We start from the raw sequence: 18,433 nt of genomic DNA, 5'->3' as shown, positions 1-18,433 counted from the left end.
TCTGTTGTGTAAGCCACCCTGTCTGTGGTATTTTGCTATGGAAGCCCTGGAAAACTAATATACCCTACTCCTTCCAACCCAGAAAGTTAGACACTCCCCTTCCATGCTTCCTTAGAGCCTTTTACACCGCTCCTTGGTGGCCTTATCGTTTAATATTGTTTTTGTGTTGCAAGCCTGACTCACCACTGTTTCTGAAAATCTGAATTTCTGGAAAAACATGATTTGAATGAATGAATGACTATTTATCAAAATGAGAGACAAGAAGAGGATTACTCTTGGGGGAACTGATTGAAATACTGATGGGTTGCAGACCAGCCTGAACCCAAGGGTAGTCCTGCAGAGATCTTAAACATCAGAAATCCACAGTACTTCTCACTTTCTCTTGACATAAAAGCTCAGAGAGTGTACTATTCTTACTGGGAGGAGAAAACAAGGTAGGTTGTAGGAAGTAAAACAGAGTAACAGCCTGTATGTGCTTGGATTAATGTCAGATTGCTTCAGTTTGAGTTGGGTGATGAAAAATATGTAGTCCATTTACTGAAGCATTTGCTTGGAAATATCACAAGTAGAGACAAGAAATATGTTCTAATGTAAGAATTTCCATTCACCAGTGGTTTCTCAAGCATGACTCTATAATACAACCACTTTGGGCCTAATTTATTGGGTTCTCACTCTGTAAGATTCAGTCATATTTGGAAAGGAGCCCTTCTGGCATATTACAGTGATTACAAAGGTATGGCTTTCCTGGAGAAAATCTCAGTGGGTCGGTGATAATAGCAATTGTGCCAACTAGGGAAATACACAAGGATACAACTCTTTTAAGCACTTAAACAGCAACTTTGAGGAGTGTACAATACTTGTTTTCCTTCCTGGATGAGATTGTCCTGCTTTCAATTCTCCAAGCTAAGTGCACAGTGGATGGTTGCCTGGGTGACAGCCCGTAAACTAAGCAGTCGTTTTGCAGCTAACTGAAGGGTTTGTGCACGCAGAACCAGCTTTAATTATTTTTTCAAAAGTATTTTGAGCTGTGTAACAGTGGAAAATAATCAACGAAAAAAATCTAAATCTATGCTGCTTTTAAATGTACCCCTTGTTGAAGTGCGAGTTGACAAGCTGTCCCTGAAATCAATGCCACAATGAATTAGGATGACGTGGACTGCTGTTTGGCTTGGTGTTTCTTCAACTGTGTACCAACTCTCGGCAAAACACACCATAGGTAAGCCAAATCTCCACTTTTCATCACATTTAAGATAATAGCATATGTTATGACTTTTTTCACCCCAAAGGGTATCCCAGAGGAGGAACATTGGATAAACTGATAGAGAAAAGTGCGTCCTAACCTCAAATAATTATATCGTTAGAGTTGTTGTCATAAGCTATTTTTGACTTTTCCAATATTGAGACAATCTCTTCTAATATTTTATGCAAATGCCTTTAGACTATAGGCTAAACTGGTAAAAACAAGAACAGCATATAAAATACTTGCTTCCATTGAATTATGCCCAGGGACAATCTTTTATTTTAATCACCTCAACATGTGTTGACTTTACATGGTATAAACTTTCTTGTAATCACCTATTATTGTATATATGTATCCTTGGTCATATTTTCTCAACATGAAAGAGGATTCTGATTGTTTTGTTTTAATTACATAAGATTCCACATCAAATGTACAGTGTAATAAAAAGATTTTGTTTTAGAATTAACCATGCACACAATTGAAGATAAAAGAAACTGGGCTTCAATAGATACTACATCAGAAATCCCTGTGGAATGAAATATTATTGCTTATAAATCATTGATCAAACTAATCCTAGAGGGAAAACTGAGAAAAATTTTCTTATGAAAAAAACTTAAAATGGAAATGTACAGCCTGAAATGTAGGGAGCTTACTAGTCAAAAGCAATGTGGGTCTGTCCATGTTAATTGAAAGAGAGAACTGTACCAGGGGTGCCGACACAATGTATAAAGTGGACACTTTGGCCAACGTTGCTCAAGCAGTAGTTCACCATAACCAGAAGTGTCTGGACGCTGATGGTAACCACTTTGAGCACCTCTTGTAATTGCAGAAGTCAAACATGACTTGTATTCATCTTTTTTTATCGGTATATGTTGAGTATTAAGATTTTAATACAGTTTTCCTTTCTTAAAATGTGTATACATTTTTTTGGCACCCTCTGTATATAGGAATACTGCTACTGTCAATCATCACTGTCTTCCTCTAGTCACTAGTGAGCATGTGAGACAATGGATGACCATGTAATGACAACATTGCCCAGTATATTAGTGATTCGATTTGATAATTTTCAGGTTGCAGTTTGGTTTAAATCTTAATTTTTATTTTTTATTTAGAGAGTAGATAGTATTTGTGAAATGTTCTCAGTTAATTTAAACCACAACTCCATAACATACATTGTCATTTCATTACCAGGAGTAATAACTATGGGAAAAAATACCTTTGGGGGTCTTACTTCCACTTTATGAATAAGCTGGTGATACAAATATATATTTCTTGCCTCCTCGTTATTTGAATATCTGATTTTCAGCTTTATTGAAGGACAGGTTTTAATTATCCTTTGTTTTCAAAAGCATTTCTTTTACTTGATATTGCAAATAGTGTTGCATTTTCAAAAATAACTATATAAATACAAGTTGTAAAGCAATTTGCTATGGCAGATATGTATACTGGTTTTCAAATTTTCTGTGGCCTGATTTCTGATTTCTGTGGCCGAGTGTATCATGTGTTCCCTCAGCCAGCCCTTAGTAAAGTTCAAAGTACACCGCTTATCTAATGCTAATGATTAGGATAATGATGATTAAGTGACAGCAATCAACCAAATGTCGGCTTCCTTTAGAAAGCTTAAAGTAAACAGGCACTACTGGTGGGGTGTAAGTTTATACAGCCATTCTAGAGAACAATCCGGAAGTATTTGGTGAAATTAAATACACTCGGCCCATTCACCCCAGAGAGACTTTTGCATAGTGTGTAACAAGGCCTGAACAAGGATATTTATCACAGTGTTGTTTATGAAGTGGGAAGTTGGAGCAACTTAGATGTCAGTCATCAAGGGAAGGGATAATAAAATCTGGTGGATGCATACGATACAGCCATTGGAAGCAAACAACCAGAGGTACGCAGAAGTATAAGGCTAAAGCTTGAAAACAAAGTGTTAAGTTAAAAAAATAAGTAGCAAGATCTATGATACAACATCATTTATGCAAATTTAAAACAGGCACACACACATAACAGTGCCATATGCCTTATAAAGACATACACATACGAGGATACCTCCAGGCACTTTAGGTTGGGTTCCTGTGAGGCAGAGGGAAGGGCGACAGGGGATCCGAGCTGAAGGGGGGACAAATGAACAAGAGGAAAACCGGACAAGGCCCAATACTGCCATGGAGGAGCATGATTAACCCAACCCCTTCTACCTAAGTTGCAAATGAGGAAATGAAGATAGGCTTATTTTACAAATGTTCCTTTAAATACTAGTTCCATTAAGTCTTTCGGGGCACTGACACATCTCTCCAGTGTGAGATCCCATTTTGTCAATGCTTGCGCTTTGCCTTCCTCACCTGTAAAATATGGATAGTAATACTACTGTTCTGACAGTGTTGTTTGGTATTAAACAGACAAAATATATGTAAAGCATTTAGAATGTGTGTGGCATGTAGTAAGCATTTAATACATGTATTATAGTATTGGTTTTCTTATGTAATGTCATTTTGAGGAAAGGTAGAAAAAGACTTTAGGAATTGATTCTTTATTTCAATTTATTCTCTACTAGAAATTTTGGGAAACACTATTATTTATCCTAGGAAACTTAAATCAAGAGGAATAGTGGAAATGATAAATGTCGATTAGAAAATAAAGTGAATTACAAGAAAGGTTGTGGTTTGGATTCTAATCACTAGGTCGGTGTTTCCAGAAGTTGTCTAATGATAACAATCATCTGAATGCTTGAGAAAAAAAAAAAAGAAAAAAGTACATCCTGGAGACAATCAGCAGTTGCCAGGGATTAGAGAGGAGGGGGAATGGAACAGGTAGAGCATGAAAGATTTTCAGGGCAGTGAAACTACTGATACAGTAATGGTGGATACATGTCATTAGACATTTATCCAAACCCTTAGAATATGCAACCTTGAGAGTGAACCCTAAAGTGAATTCTAGACTTTGGATGATAATGATGTGTCAAAATGTATGTTCATCACTTGTAACAAATATATACCTCTGGGGTTGGATGCTGATAGTGTGTTTGGGCGGAGAGGGGGGCATCAGGGAGTATATGGGAATTCTCTGTGCTTTCCACTCAATTTTGTTGTGAACCTAAAACTGCTCTAAAAAATACAGTCTATTAATTTTTTAAAATTAAAACAAAAAGGGAGGAGAGTTCCCAGTCTCATGCCAGAGCTACTAAATCAAAAGGAATCTGGAAATCAATATTTATAACAAAGGTATCACATAACACTTATGCTTAAGGAAGTGTAGGAAACTGCACTAAGCAAAGGCCACGCTTCTTCAAAAGCCGAAGATACAAAACGCCTTCCTTCCACGCTGGCTCTGCTGCTGACCGCATCTATTATCATTCCATAAATGTAAACGCGTGCTTCCTCCGCATCAGGCCTTTCCCAGCTGCCCAACCCCACCCTCTTGGACCCATCTTTCATTTTCTGTGGCCAATCTATCACAAGTCCTGGTAAGCTTTACTTTCTTTTTTTTTTTTTTCTTTGTGCCTTTCTATTCACTATCCTAATAATCTTCCTAAAGTGCCAGCGTTTCTAAAAGGCACTATTCAGAACTGTCCTTGGCCTTCCAGGCCTGTTCAGCAGTAGAGTGTAAATTCCCACTGGGTCCACTCTCTCCTCACTGACCCTGGGTATAGGCCTTTGTTCGTGCCCTTCCCCCACTCAAACCTGCCCTTCCTCCTTCACTCAGGGTCTCCAAATATTATTGATGCCTTTCTTTCCATGAATGCTCCAGCCCACATGACCATCTCATTTCTCTGGCATCTATAAGATTCAATATCTATCATTTGCTTTGACGCTTCATTATGTATTTTCTTCCTTGTATTTTGTCTTAACTATTTTATAGTACATTCTATAGTGACAAGTCAACGAAAGATCCTGAAGACAATAGTATTCTCTTAAATGAATGGATGAATTTATCAAACAGTACTATTTCTGGGGTGAAGTACATGTTCTCTTTGAGAAAAACCACTCCATGTAGTTTGCCCCATGTATTCTGAAGGCATCTGTGTGTTTAGAACGGTGAAGACCAATTCTAGACTTTTTCCTGGTGTATTTTTCTTAGCTTTTCTCCACAAAGTTGTACTATGAAACGGGCCTTTTGTTCTTTTGCTTCCAAACAAATGCCAGTTCATTGTAAGTAAATTGCTTACTCAATGAATTAGCATATGACTATGGTGTCCGAAGCTGAAAATGAAATACAGAGTCTAACGGAGGATTTTGTGTTGTTTCCAACAGCAAGAGGCTCCACGGGGGGGAAACAGTTTGGTGACTTCAAAAACTGCAGTTTAAGAGCTACCTCAATGATTTGGAAAACTGAGGGGATATTTAAAATTAAGACTTCCCTGGAAAATCTCTAATGGTGGCCACCAGGTTCTTCAATGACTCACACTGTGCTAGAATTATGGAGGATACAAAAACAGAAGACATGGAAGGTCCCTGCTATTGAAGAGTTTACAGTATTGTTGGGAAGATCACACTTCCACAAAGAAAATACTTATAGGAGTTTTAATAACAGAACACTAAAGAAAATAAAATCCTACAAGAATTTTCTCCAACAGAATGAGCCAACACTTTGTATATAGTATTTCCAATCCTCACTAACCATTTGAAGAGGGCATTATCATTTCCATGTTAGAGATGAGTATATGAAGTTCAGAGAAGTTGAGTGACGTGCTCAAGAATACACAGTTGATAATCTGTGGATGAGGGATTTGACCTCGGATTCTACAAGTCTCCAAAGCTTGTACACTTTCTATTCTGGTGTTGATCCATCCTTTCCTCACCATAGCATATCTTGCAAAGTGATAGTAAAATTATTATTGTTCCTAATTTGCACGTGTGCAAAGAACCAAAATTGGTGGGATTATGGGTTTCCCCCTTATTCAAAATTGTCTTTAAAACTCTTACAATATTTTACATATAAGAGAATGAAACAGGTGACACTAAAAATAGAATATGTTACATTTGAATCACCCACTCTTTTGTGAGCTGTCATTTAATTAAATCATTTATTTTCTCTTAAAGGCCATTTTATGGAACAAGAAAGATGAATAAAAATAAACTGATTCATGATTTCCTGGAAGTAATTTCAAGAGGTGATGTGGAACTCATCTGTGACCATATTTCTAAAGTCCATTCCATCCTTGGAAACCTTGACTTTCAGCATCCAAAGACTGGGAATACACCACTCATTACTGCAGCAGAAGAGAATCTAACAGAGGTAACGTGTGGTGTCCAGGGGTCCATGGATAGTCTTCTAAGATAAGGATTCCAAGATGGGATGTTTGGGGATAGCATTATCACCCACCTCCATGAAAGAATATCTGAAGGCATGAAGCGGGGGCGGGGGGTTGGCAGTGGAGGTAAGGTGTGAGGGGCTACTGGAGGGAGAACTGGGGGACCCTAAATAATCTAGACAGTTGCCATCTTTAGCTATTCCCTCACTCAGTCAACAAGTATTCCTGCTATACCCAAGGCAATATACTAGACTTCATGTTAGATACAAAGTTGAATCAGATGTCACCCTTGAGGAGCTAATGGTCCAGTGAGACCACATAATGGAGCCTGAGTTTTTCCTCATTTTAACTTCCCACCCTCAGGCCCATCAGTCCTGGAAATGTGTTCCCTGTTCTAACAAATGCATGTAATCCTGATAGTAGGGAAAGAGGAGTACATAAATAACAGTTAGATATAAAAGGGCAGAAGATTGTCCTCTTTGTTCTTGCTATATACACAGCTAGAGTGCCTGACATACCTAGGTGCTTCATAAATATTTATTAAATGAATAAACCAATGAGTGAATAATCCATTTCAACCTTATTGATCATTTATACCACAGCGTGTGAAACTTACAAGACCCTTTTTAAGAACGTAGGTGAAAGTGGTAACAACATAAGCACTTGGAATTGAGGAGGGGCAGCAAGGAAGTGGCTACAATGGTTATAGAAAAGGGCTTGGAATGAGGAAACGATGCTGAAAAAGATGCATTTCACTCAGCTGCACAGGTCGGTGCCTCTACTACAAGTTCTTGGGAGTCTAAAGGCAAATGGACCCTTAACCCTTCCTGGCAACCTCAATTAGCCTCTCTCAGCTCATTCTTAGCTCTTTTTCTCTTTTGATTCTTTTCTATTAACACCTTTTTAAACAAACTGTAAAATATTAGCATATGTGCTTTTAAAAAGAAACATGTATGTACAACTAAAAGAAAAATGAGACTAGCACCCATATATCAACCATCTAAGCCAAAAATTAGAACACCACAGTGCCTCAAATACCATCTATAAGCTCCTCTTGAATCGCATCCTCCCACGTCATAATCATTGCCTTGAATTTTGGGTTAATCATTTCCAACTTCTGCATGTATTCCTAAATAATACATTGTTAACTTTTCCTGTTTTTGAAGTTTATAAAAACAAACTCACACTGCATGTGTTTCTCTGTAACTTGCTTCTTCTGTTCATTACTATGTTTTGGAGATGCATCCATTTCGACACATGTAGCTGTGGTTTTTCATTTTTACTGCTATCTGGTATTCCATTTACGCCACATCTTATCTGTCTATCCTACTTTGATGGACAGGTGGGTGGTTTCATATTTATGTTATTGCAAACAATGATGCTTTTAATATACTTAGGTACCTCCCTTTTGATGACACATCAACAAACAAACACCTTCACTGACCCCACATCCTCCTCCAACCACTTTTGTTCCTCTTTCAGGCCTCTTCACCTGCAGACTGCTGAACTATGAAAGATCTGAGATTTTATCCTAATTGCAAACTAACAAGTTAGCCTGCCACAATTTCTTGGATTCTTGGCATGAGAAACACAAATGGGTCAGAAACAAAGGGCACTTTCTTACTCATAACAATAGCATTAGCCAGAGTATGAACAGTTTTGTGTCAGTTCCCTAAGCTCTCGTTCCCATAGGATGATAGGAAGGGGGCCGCATGACCTGCTCATACAGCGGACTGGAGTGCAGGACAGGAACGCTAAACTTAGGGAACTGAAGTTTTTAAAATGGTCAGTAAGCAAACTTACCCTTTGCTCCAGAAGAGGAGACTATCGCTATCCAAGGCTATTCATTATACAAACAAACTTGAAAATAGTGTCTAGGGCAAAGGCAGTTAGTGCTTCTGTTCATGAGACTTGTAGAAATATGAGACCCAGGGAGACTTGTCTCCTAAAAATATCTACCCTTCATTTCTACATTGTCTTGGTTTCTGCTGAATTTCCCCAGGAGTGCAGCCCTCTGTTGGTCACTCTGATTAATCTGACCAACAAAGGCTGGGGCCAAATCCGTTAATATGTCTCATACAACATTTGATTAAAGCTTCTATGAACAGGACTCTGACCAACAGAATGAAGCCATACCGTAGGCCAGCATTAACCACGCCACCCAGGGTCCTGGACCCCTCAGGTGAACAAATCCCATAAACCATCAGGGTCTGCCCTCGAAAATCAGGTGGTTTCTCCTGAAGCTTCTCTCTTGGTCTTCCCATTGGGTCTGGAGTATCAATCCAGGTACAGTAGCATGTATTAGCCATTGCCCAGAATGCCCCTTGGCCTGCGAGGAAGAAGTCTAGGGCAATTCTATCATCCACAACAACCCTGGCCAATGATTGGACTGCTAATCCTAATGTCTTTCAGGGATGAAGTGGTGTCATTGATAACTTCAACTAAAGTCAGGGACAAATTTTGTTCTTTTTTTTTTTTAGTTGGACGACTCCTGTCTTAAGCATAATTATCCACAGAGGGCACATAAATGATAAGTCAGCTATCCCTCTGGAAGGTCCCCCAAATAACCAATGGTAGCTTCATTTTGGTGAGAGCTCAGAAGTCAACTGAGGCTACATCATTTACTGACAGCATTTCCTTAAAGATTAGAAGGTCTCTTATGACCACCCCTAAGGCATAAGACCGTGTTTTCAGGAGGGATGCAAGTTAATGCCAGGTTCCCACATAAGTGTTTCCCTTGGGGATGGGAGTGTGGGTGGGGCAGAGAATGGTGTTTACAGTTGTTGTCCCCCTGTCCCCCCCCCAAGTGGGACCTACATTAGTAAGGGGGCACAGGTTGACAGAGCCTTCACCTGGCCTCTCAGCTGACTGGCAGGCCTGAGGATTCCCCATTCAGTCTGAATAATTGAGTCTGGCCCTGATTTGGGAGGATTATCAGTCCTGTTTGTCTATGCCAATAGCCTCGTAGCATTCATTCGCCCACAGAATGAGTGAGTGATGGCTACAGGAATGGGAGTGAGAAGAAATCGGGAGGTGTTGACAAGAATCTTACATGGATGGTACAAGAGCGGGGGCTGTCGAGCACTGTTGTTAATAGACTTCTTGGTAAGGCTAAGGGAATTGGCAATCAAATCATGATTGGGATATCTAGCCAACCCAACAGTCAGTTAAATTTAAGGTGTTTGCCACAGTTTTGGAGAGCCACACCAGGACATTTTCTTTCATGAGGAAACCTCCCAGGGTGGTTCTGAAGGACAAAGATTATTAATGACTCTCCCTCCCCTGTACCTCACAGGCTCTAGGATGTTCTCTCTTTAGGTGCTGGGGTTGTTTCTCTTCTTCCACCACCACAAAGTCTATTTTTCCTACTTCAGTAGTGACAACTTCACCCCTGTATCAGACACAGAATTTTTCACTTTGTGCCCAGTCTATCTTGGTGGCTGTGTTGCCATGTCTGATAACGGTGGGTCCAGGCAGCAGTGGAGGCAATCTGGGTTGTGCAGGATCAATCAATAGTTTCATCCCAGTCTATCCCATGAGAGAACAGACCCTCGCCATGGGTTTCTACAGGAGTTGACCCAGACAGTTCGTTTCCACAGTTCATGGCCTTAACAAGGTGTTTTGAATCTGCCAGTCTATAATTTTCCAAGTGGCAGAGCCAAAAGCTAGGCCATTGGCAGAAGACCAAGAATCAGTACAAATGTAGCAGGGTTCATCAAGGGAAGTGGTGGCTAGAGCTATGGGAACAGCCTTGAATCCTACCCATTGCATGGAACAATCACATCTGTTGTTAGTTTCGCATTGCTGATACAGAGGCTGACCAGCTACAACAGCTTAGCACATGCCATCACGATTAAGCTTGGCTTACCCATCAGTGCTCCAGGCCCAGGCACTTAGGGGAACCCCTATAATGTGAAATCCTCCTGAACCAGTGGCTTTGCTTCAGGTGGTGTAGTGGGGGATGAAACTTCCCACAAAAGGAAAGATACCGCTTTTTCATGTAAAGCAAGGATGCCAATGTAGCCAGGCCAGCTGCTTCCTTAACTATGACATTTCCATGTGATGAGCAAGGCTGGTGGGGCCTTTCCCATTATGTTTGTCATTGACTTTGAGTACCCCAAAGTGGGGATACTGGGTCTGAGGGCCACAAGGTCTCTCTCTTTTTTCTTTTTTGTTTGTTTGTTTGTTTGTTTTAATTTATTGGGGTGACAATTGTCAGTAAAATTACATAGATTTCAGGTGTACAATTCTGTATTACATCATCTATAAATCCCATTGTGTGTTCACCACCCAGAGTCAGTTCTCCTTCCATCACCATATATTTGATCCCCCTTACCCTCATCTCCCACGCCCCACCCCCTTACCCTCTGGTAACCACTGAACTATTGTCTGTGTCTATGAGTTTTTGTTTGTCATTTGTTTCTCTTGTTCTTTTGTTGTTTTTGGTTTATATACCACATATCAGTGAAATCATATGGTTCTCTGCTTTTTCTGTCTGACTTATTTCACTTAGTGTCATACTCTCAAGATCCATCCATGTTGTCACAAATGTTCCTATATCATCTTTTCTTACCGCCGAATAGTATTCCATTATGTATATATACCACAACTTCTTTATCCATTCATCTATCGAAGGACATTTTGGTTGTTTCCATGTCTTGGCTACCGTAAATAAAGCTGCAATGAACATTGGAGCACACGTGTCTTTATGTATAAATGTTTTCAGATTTTTTGGGTAGATACCCAGGAAAGGGATTGCTGGGTCATATGGTAATTCTATTCGTAAAATTTTGAGGAACCTCCAAACTGCCTTCCATAGTGGCTGCACCAGTCTGCATTCCCACCAACAGTGTATGAGGGTTCCTTTTTCTCCACAGCCTCTCCAACACTTGTTACTATTTGTCTTGCTGATGATAGCCATTCTGACTGGGGTGCGGTGACATGTGGTTTTTATTTGCATTTCTCTGATGATTAGTAATGTTGAGCATTTTTTCATATGTCTATTTGCCATTTGTATGTCCTCTTTGGAGAAATGTCTCTTCAAGTCCTCTGCCCATTTTTCAATTGGGTTGTTTGCTTTTTTGTTGTTGAGTTGCATGAGTTCCTTGTATATTCTGGATACTAGCCCGTTATCGGAGGCACTGTTTGCAAAAATCTTCTCTCATTCAGTTGGTTGCCTCTTTATTTTGCCGATGGTTTCTTTTGCTGTGCAGAAGCTTTTAAGTTTCATATAGTCCCATTCGTTTATTTTAGCTTTTACTTCCCTTGCCTTTGGAGTCAAATTCATAAAATGCTCTTTGAACCCAAGGTCAATAACTTTAGTACCTATGTTTTCTTCTATGCAGTTTATTGTGTCAGGTCTTACGCTTAAGTCTTTGATCCATTTTGAATTAATTTTGGTACATGGTGACAGATAGCAGTCCAATTTCATTCTTTTGCATGTGGCTATCCAATTCTCCCAGCACCATTTATTGAAGAGGCTGTCTTTTCTCCATTGCATGTTTTTTGCTTCTTTGTCAAAAATTATCTGTCCATATTTATGTGGTTTTATTTCTGGGTTCTCAAATCTATTCCATTGGTCTACGTGTCTGTTTTTCTGCCAATACCATGCTGTTTTGATTATTGTAGCCCTGTAGTACAAGTTAAAGTCAGGGAGTGTGATACTTCCAGTATTGTTCTTTTTTCCTAAGATTGTTTTGGCTATTCAGGGTCTTTTGTGGTTCCAAACAAATCTGATGATTTTTTTGTTCTATTTCTTTAAAAAATGCCATTGGGATTTTGATGGGGATTGCACTGAATCTGTATATTGCTTTGGGTAATATGGCCATTTTAACTATGTTGATTCTTCCAATCCATGGGCATGGAATGTCTTTCCATTTCTTTGTGTCTTCTTCAATTTCTTTCAAAAATTTCTTATAGTTTTCAGCATATAGGTCTTTCACATCCTTGGTTAAGTTTATTCCTAGGTATTTTATTCTTTTTGCTGCAATTGCAAAAGGAATTGTTTTTTGTATTTCTTTTTCTGAGATTTCATTGTTAGTATATAGGAAGGCAATGGACTTTTGTACGTTGATTTTGTAGCCGGCAACTTTACTGTATTCTTTGATTGTTTCTAATAGCTTTTTGGTGGAGTCTTTAGGGTTTTCTATATATAGCATCATGTCATCTGCAAAGAGGGATAATTTAATTTCTTCATTCCCAATTTGGATGCTTTTTATTTCTTTCTCTTGCCTGACTGCTCTGGCAAGGACTTCCAACACTATGTTGAAAAGCAGAGGTGATAGGGGACAGCCCTGTCATGTTCCTGAACGTAGAGCAAAGGGCTTCAGTTTTTCAACATTAATTATGAGATTAGCTGAGGGTTTGTCATATATAGCCTTTATTATGTTAAGGTATTTTCCTTCTATACCTATTTTATTAAGTGTTTTAATCATAAATGGATGTTGTATCTTGTCAAATGCTTTTTCTGCATCAATTGATATAATCATATGATTTTTGTCCTTTATTTTGTTTATGTGATGTATCACATTGATGGATTTGCATATGTTGAACCATCCTTGTGCCCCTGGGATGAACCCCACTTGGTCGTGATGAATAATCTTTTTAATGCATTGTTGTATTCGATTTGCTAGAATTTTGTTTAGGATTTTTGCATCTGTATTCATCAGAGATATTGGTCTATAGTTTTCTTTTTTTGTGTTGTCCTTACCAGGTTTTGGTATCAGGATAATGGCCTCATAAAATGAGTTAGGGAGTACTGTCTCTTCTTCAATTTTTTGGAAGAGTTTGAGCAGGATTGGTATTAGATCCTCTTAGAAGGTTTGGTAGAATTCACTAGTGAAGCCATCTGGTCCAGGACTTTTGCTTTTGAGAAGGTTTTGGATGACTGATTCAATTTCATTACTGGTGATCGGTCTGTTTAGATTTTCCAGTTCTTCATGTTTCAGCCTAGGAAGCCTATATGTTTCTAAGAACTTGTCCATTTCTTCTAGGTTATTGAATTTGGTGGCATATAGTCCTTCCTAGTATTCTTGGATGATCCTTTGTATTTCTGTGGTGTCCATGATAACTTCCCCGTTTTCATTTCTGATTTTGTTTATTAATGCCTTCTCTCTTTTTATCTTAGTGAGTCTAGCCAAGGGTTTGTCAATTTTGTTAATCTTTACAAAGAGCCAGCTCTTTGTCACGTTAATTTTTTCTATTGTCTTTTTGTTCTCTAGTTCATTTAGTTCTGCTCTGATTTTTGTTATTTCCTTTCTTCTGCTGACCTTGGCTTTCATTTGTTCTTCTTTTTCTAGTTCTTTAAGGTGTAACATGGGGTTACTTATTTGGGATTTTTCTTGTTTCTTGAGATAGGCCTGTAATGATATAAATTTCCCTCTTAAAACTACTTTCGCTGCATCCCAAAAATTTTGGTAGGATGTATTTTCATTGTCATTTGTTTCTATGTATCTTTTAATCTCTCCTCTAATTTCTTCTTTGACCCAGTCGTTCTTTAAAAGTATATTGTTTAATCGCCATGTATTTGTGTTTTTTCCTGCTTTCTTTTTGCAGTTGATACCAATTTCAAAGCCTTGTGATCAGAGAATATGCTTGGTATGATCTCAATTTTCTTAAATTTGCTGAGGCTGATTTTATATCCCAATATATGGTCTATCCTTGAGAATGTTCCATATACACTAGAAAAAAATGTATAGTCTGATGTTTTAGGATGAAGGGCTTTATATATGTCAATTATGTCCATTTCATGTAATGTGTCATTTAGGGCTGCTATTTCATTATTTATTTTCTGTTTGGATGATCAATGATATATTTAAGTCCCCTAGTATAACTGCGCTTTGGTCAATTTCTCCCTTTAGTTCTGTTAGCAGTTGCTTGGTATATTTTGGTACTCCCTGATTGGGGGCATAAATAATGATGACTGTTATGTCTTCCTGTTGTATAGTCCCCTTTACCATTATGAAATGTCCATCTTTGTCTCTTGTTATCTTTTTCACCCTGAAGTCTGTTTCATCTGATATCATTATGGCTACACCTGATTTTCTCTGGGTACTGTTTGCTTGGAGTGTCAATTTCCACCCTTTCACTTTGAGTCTCTGCTTGTCCTTGTAGCTGAGATGTGTCTCTTGGAGACAGCATATGGTTGGGTTTAGTTTTTTGATCCAATCTGCTACTCTGTGCCTTTTTATTGGTGAGTTCAGTCCATTTACATGTAGGGTGATTATTGATATGTGAGGATTTCCTGTCATTCTATCTTTAGTTTTCTGGTAAGGCTGTGTCTCCATTGTTTCTTTGCCTTTTTGTTGTTGTCTATTATTTCTGTGTGGTGGTATTCTATGATGTTTCCCTCTGTTTCTTCTTTTATTACAGGATATATTTCAGTTCTGGATTTTTATTTGAGTCGTTACTCTTAAGTTTATGTAAAAGAACGTTTGATATTTAGAGTGTTCCATTTTCTTCAGCACGCTTACTTTCTTCATTCCCATATTCTGGTTCAGGCCTTTACTCTCCCCCTTTTTATGTTTTGGTTGCCACAAATGTCCCTGTTTTGGTGGTTGAATAGCCTCCTTTAGTATTTTTTGTAGTGCAGGTCATGTATTAGAAAATTCCCTCAGCTTCTGTATGTCTGGAAAGGTCTTTTTTCCTCCTTCATATCTAAAGGTTATCTTTGCTGGATATGTTATTCTTGGCTCATAATTTCTCTCTTTCAATAGCTTGAATATTTGGTTCCACTCCCTCCTGGCTTGTAGAGTTTCTGCTGAAAAATCTGATGATAATCTAATGGGCTTTCCTTTGTAGGTTACCGTCTTCTTTTCCCTGGCTGCCTTGAGAATTCTTTCTTTGTCGTTGATTTTAGACAGCTTCAATACAATATGCCTTGGAGAAGGCCTGTTGGGATTGAGGTAATTAGGTGTTCTATTTGCTTCTTGGATTCGAGGATCCAGTTCTGTCCACAAGTTTGGGAAGTTCTCATCGACAATTTGTTTGAATATATTCTCTGTTCCCTTCTCTCTTTCTTCTCCTTCTGGTATGCCCATTATTCTTGTATTGCTCTTTCTGATGGAATAAGAAAGTTCTTGTAGAGTTCTTTCATTTCTTTTAAGTCTCAAGTCTCTTTCTTCTTCCATCCGTGTCATTTCCAGGTTTCCATCTTCGATGTCACTGATTCTTTCCTCCATCTGGTCAACTCTACTACCTAAACTGCCTATTTCATTCTTAATTTCTTCTATTGAGTTCTTAATCTCCAGAAATTCTATTTGTTTCTTTTTTTAAAATTTCAAACTCTTTCGTAAAATGCTCATGTTGTTCTTTGATTGTGTTTCTGAGTTCATTAAACTGCCTTTCTGTGTTTTCTTGCATCTCGTTGAGTTTTTCCAGAACTGCAATCTTGAATTCTCTGTCATTTAAGTCACATATTTCCATATCTTTAAGTTCCTTTTCTGGAGACTTTTCACTTTCTTTCTGAGCTGTCTTGTTGCCTTGGTTATTCATGGCAATTACTGATTTATTATTTCTCTTCCTAGACATCTACAGGAGTGGCTTCTGCAACAGGTTGATAGGAAGAGGTCTTTCTTTTGTTTTCCAGTACTTGTTGGTAGAATGTTTTATTTTCTCTCCGACTGCAGCCTTTTTTTCTCTCACACACGGTAGTGCTATGTTTTCTTTGCACTATTCCAGCTTCTCACACAATGGGGGGGGGAATTCCCTTGTTGACGGGCCTCTCCTCTGTTAATAGTTCACCTGTGTCACAGGGCATGGTGTTGTATGGGTTTGTGGAGAGCTTTTGAAGCTCCAAAGCTCTTCCTGCACCAGATTCAGGGCCCGTATGTTTCAGCAGTTCTGTTTACTCCTGCAGGGATCCGCCCAGATAGGTCGGGCCAGGGGTGGGGTGAGTTGTGAGAGGTGGCCCAGAGCAATGGCGGCGACCACCACCACAGCAGGTCCTGCTTCCACAGCTCCCTCCCCTTTGCCAGAAATAGTTGGGCTGAGAATCTGTGTCTGTGGTCCACAGTTCCCAGAACAGCAAATATTCTGTTCTGTTGATCTGACACTGCTACTGTTCTACTTCTAGCACCAGGCAGGTGGGGGTGGGGCGAGCTCTAGGAGGGTAGGGAGGGGGTGGCTAGTCTCAGTGCCTAAGGGTTCCATTCTCTGCTCGGCAGTGAAGGCTTAAACCACCGTTTTCAGCCTTCTTCCCTCAGTCTTTTCTCCAAGGTCTCTGCCGTGAGTGTTGGGTTCAGCCGTGTTATATGCTGTCCCCTCAGCCCTGTGGGCCATAAGCGGAGCCCTAGCAGTCCGAGTTCTTCCCTCTCCCACAGCTGCGGTAGTTCCGGGATGCAGTGAGCTCGGTGCACTGAGGTAGGTCTGCGTCCTGCGCCCGCGTGGCTCCGTCTCTGCGCTTCTCCCTTCCCTCCTCCCCCCCACCCCTGACCCCTGCTCACGCGAATCGCCCACCTTTAGGTGAATTCAGTAGTGGGCCTCTTCGTCTTGCCTGTCTGCTATGCAGGGAGTCCTTTGTGGAGTTATAGTTCTTCGATTAGTTGTAAATTCCAGGGGAGATTTACAGAGGCTCACCTCACATCGCCATTTTGATGACGTCTCTAAGGTCTCCATGGATAAGGTGTTCAGTCTTGACAAGAGTCACCAACAAGCTAATATCCACTTTTCAAAAGTCACGTAAAAAAAAACAACAAGTGATGTGCCTATTAGATATGTCAGGGAGGCAAAAAGTCTAAGTCCCAAGGGACACCTCTGGGTGGAGACTGCCTCCCTTTTCAGAGGCTCCCCAATTTGCAAAACGATCAGTCATAGAGACTCAAGAGGGTCAGGGACTCCTCTAAAAGGATACTAGCACTTTTCTACCTACTAGTTCATCATGATCAGAAGAATCCTTCCTGACACTAATAGGATTGGGAAGTATACACTTATAATACATTGATTCCTATTACACATTCAGGTATAAGAACCCATGGCCATAATATACTGAACTGACCCAAAGGGCCTCACCCATAGAAACACATTAGCTTTCCTTCCCCACTGCAAACCTTGCCCAAACCCCATTAGCTGAATCCAAACACCCACTTTTCCCAAGGGTCTGGGCAGGATGGTGACTTCAAGAGAGCCATAAACGTTTTAGTCTCTCCCCTCCCCAAAGTTCAGCAAAATACTCTCATGTGTTGCCATGACCTTCAGTCCCCTTTGTAGACAGGTCCCACTTCTAATGATGTTTTACCCTAAAGCAGCTGAGGTTGTCGTACAGGAGGAAGAAGGGGCTAGGATCATGGAGAAAGAGAGGGGCTATAGGCAAATGAGCAAGGCACATTTACTTTTGGTTTCCAGAAGCATGGAGGCTTCCCGTTGCTCAACCAAATGAACTCCCAATGTTTTCAATCCATCCAAAGCCCTATATGAGGGGGCTTTTGATATATTACTTTCATCATATATTTCAACTTCAGGGATCCCTTGACTCATTGGTGACAGACCCATTGCTTTCTGATTGGAGCTGAAGCCTTTGGTTGACTCATGCTTACCTTTCACAGCAGGACTTTCTAAAAAATAGATTTTACATTAATTTGAATCACTTGCTGACTCATTGTCATGATAACATCTCTTAAATTTTCACCTGGTTTTAATATATGGGCGAGGGGAATTTTCCAGGGCAGCAGGGCTAATCCCAAGAATTTGTCTAGATTTCTTTGTGTCTGTTTCTCCAGTGAGTCAGCTTCATCAGCATTGTAACCCAATCCAGGCCAGTAAGAACCTGAACACTAGTTAATGCCTCATCTGTGGTTTACCACAGGAATTTGTCTGCCGCAAGGGAATCTCCCCAAGAAAGCCAATGTTTCCTTAAAGCAGCTGAAGCCCACTACAGAAAATTCTGAGACTTTACTGTCATCATTACATTGATCTAAGGTTGTCAGCAGGAAGGGCTGAGCTGTAAGGTA

The 18,433-nt window shown here is 39.8% G+C and overlaps 1 protein-coding gene across 2 annotated transcripts in view; it reads left to right on the top strand.

The window, feature by feature from the left end:
• Positions 1-932: 932 nt before the first annotated feature.
• The window catches only part of MAP3K19 (mitogen-activated protein kinase kinase kinase 19), a 67,851-nt gene continuing 50,350 nt past the window's right edge, over positions 933-18,433 (top strand). Inside the window, exons 1-2 of one of the 2 annotated variants that reach the window (XM_019731164.3) lie at positions 933-1,216; positions 6,277-6,472. In XM_019731164.3, the coding sequence (XP_019586723.3) occupies positions 6,299-6,472 (174 nt within the window). In that variant the 5' untranslated portion in view covers positions 933-1,216; positions 6,277-6,298. The remainder of the gene's footprint in view (positions 1,217-6,276; positions 6,473-18,433) is intronic. The other variant, XM_074335542.2, reaches the window with a different exon arrangement.

The sequence above is a fragment of the Rhinolophus sinicus genome, chromosome 17, assembly GCF_057876585.1.
Source record: "Rhinolophus sinicus isolate RSI-liver-muscle chromosome 17, RSI-T2T, whole genome shotgun sequence".
In the NCBI taxonomy this organism is placed as follows: domain Eukaryota; kingdom Metazoa; phylum Chordata; class Mammalia; order Chiroptera; family Rhinolophidae; genus Rhinolophus; species Rhinolophus sinicus.
Note: the sequence above shows the minus strand (reverse complement) of the source record. Positions and strands in the feature narration are given on the sequence as shown.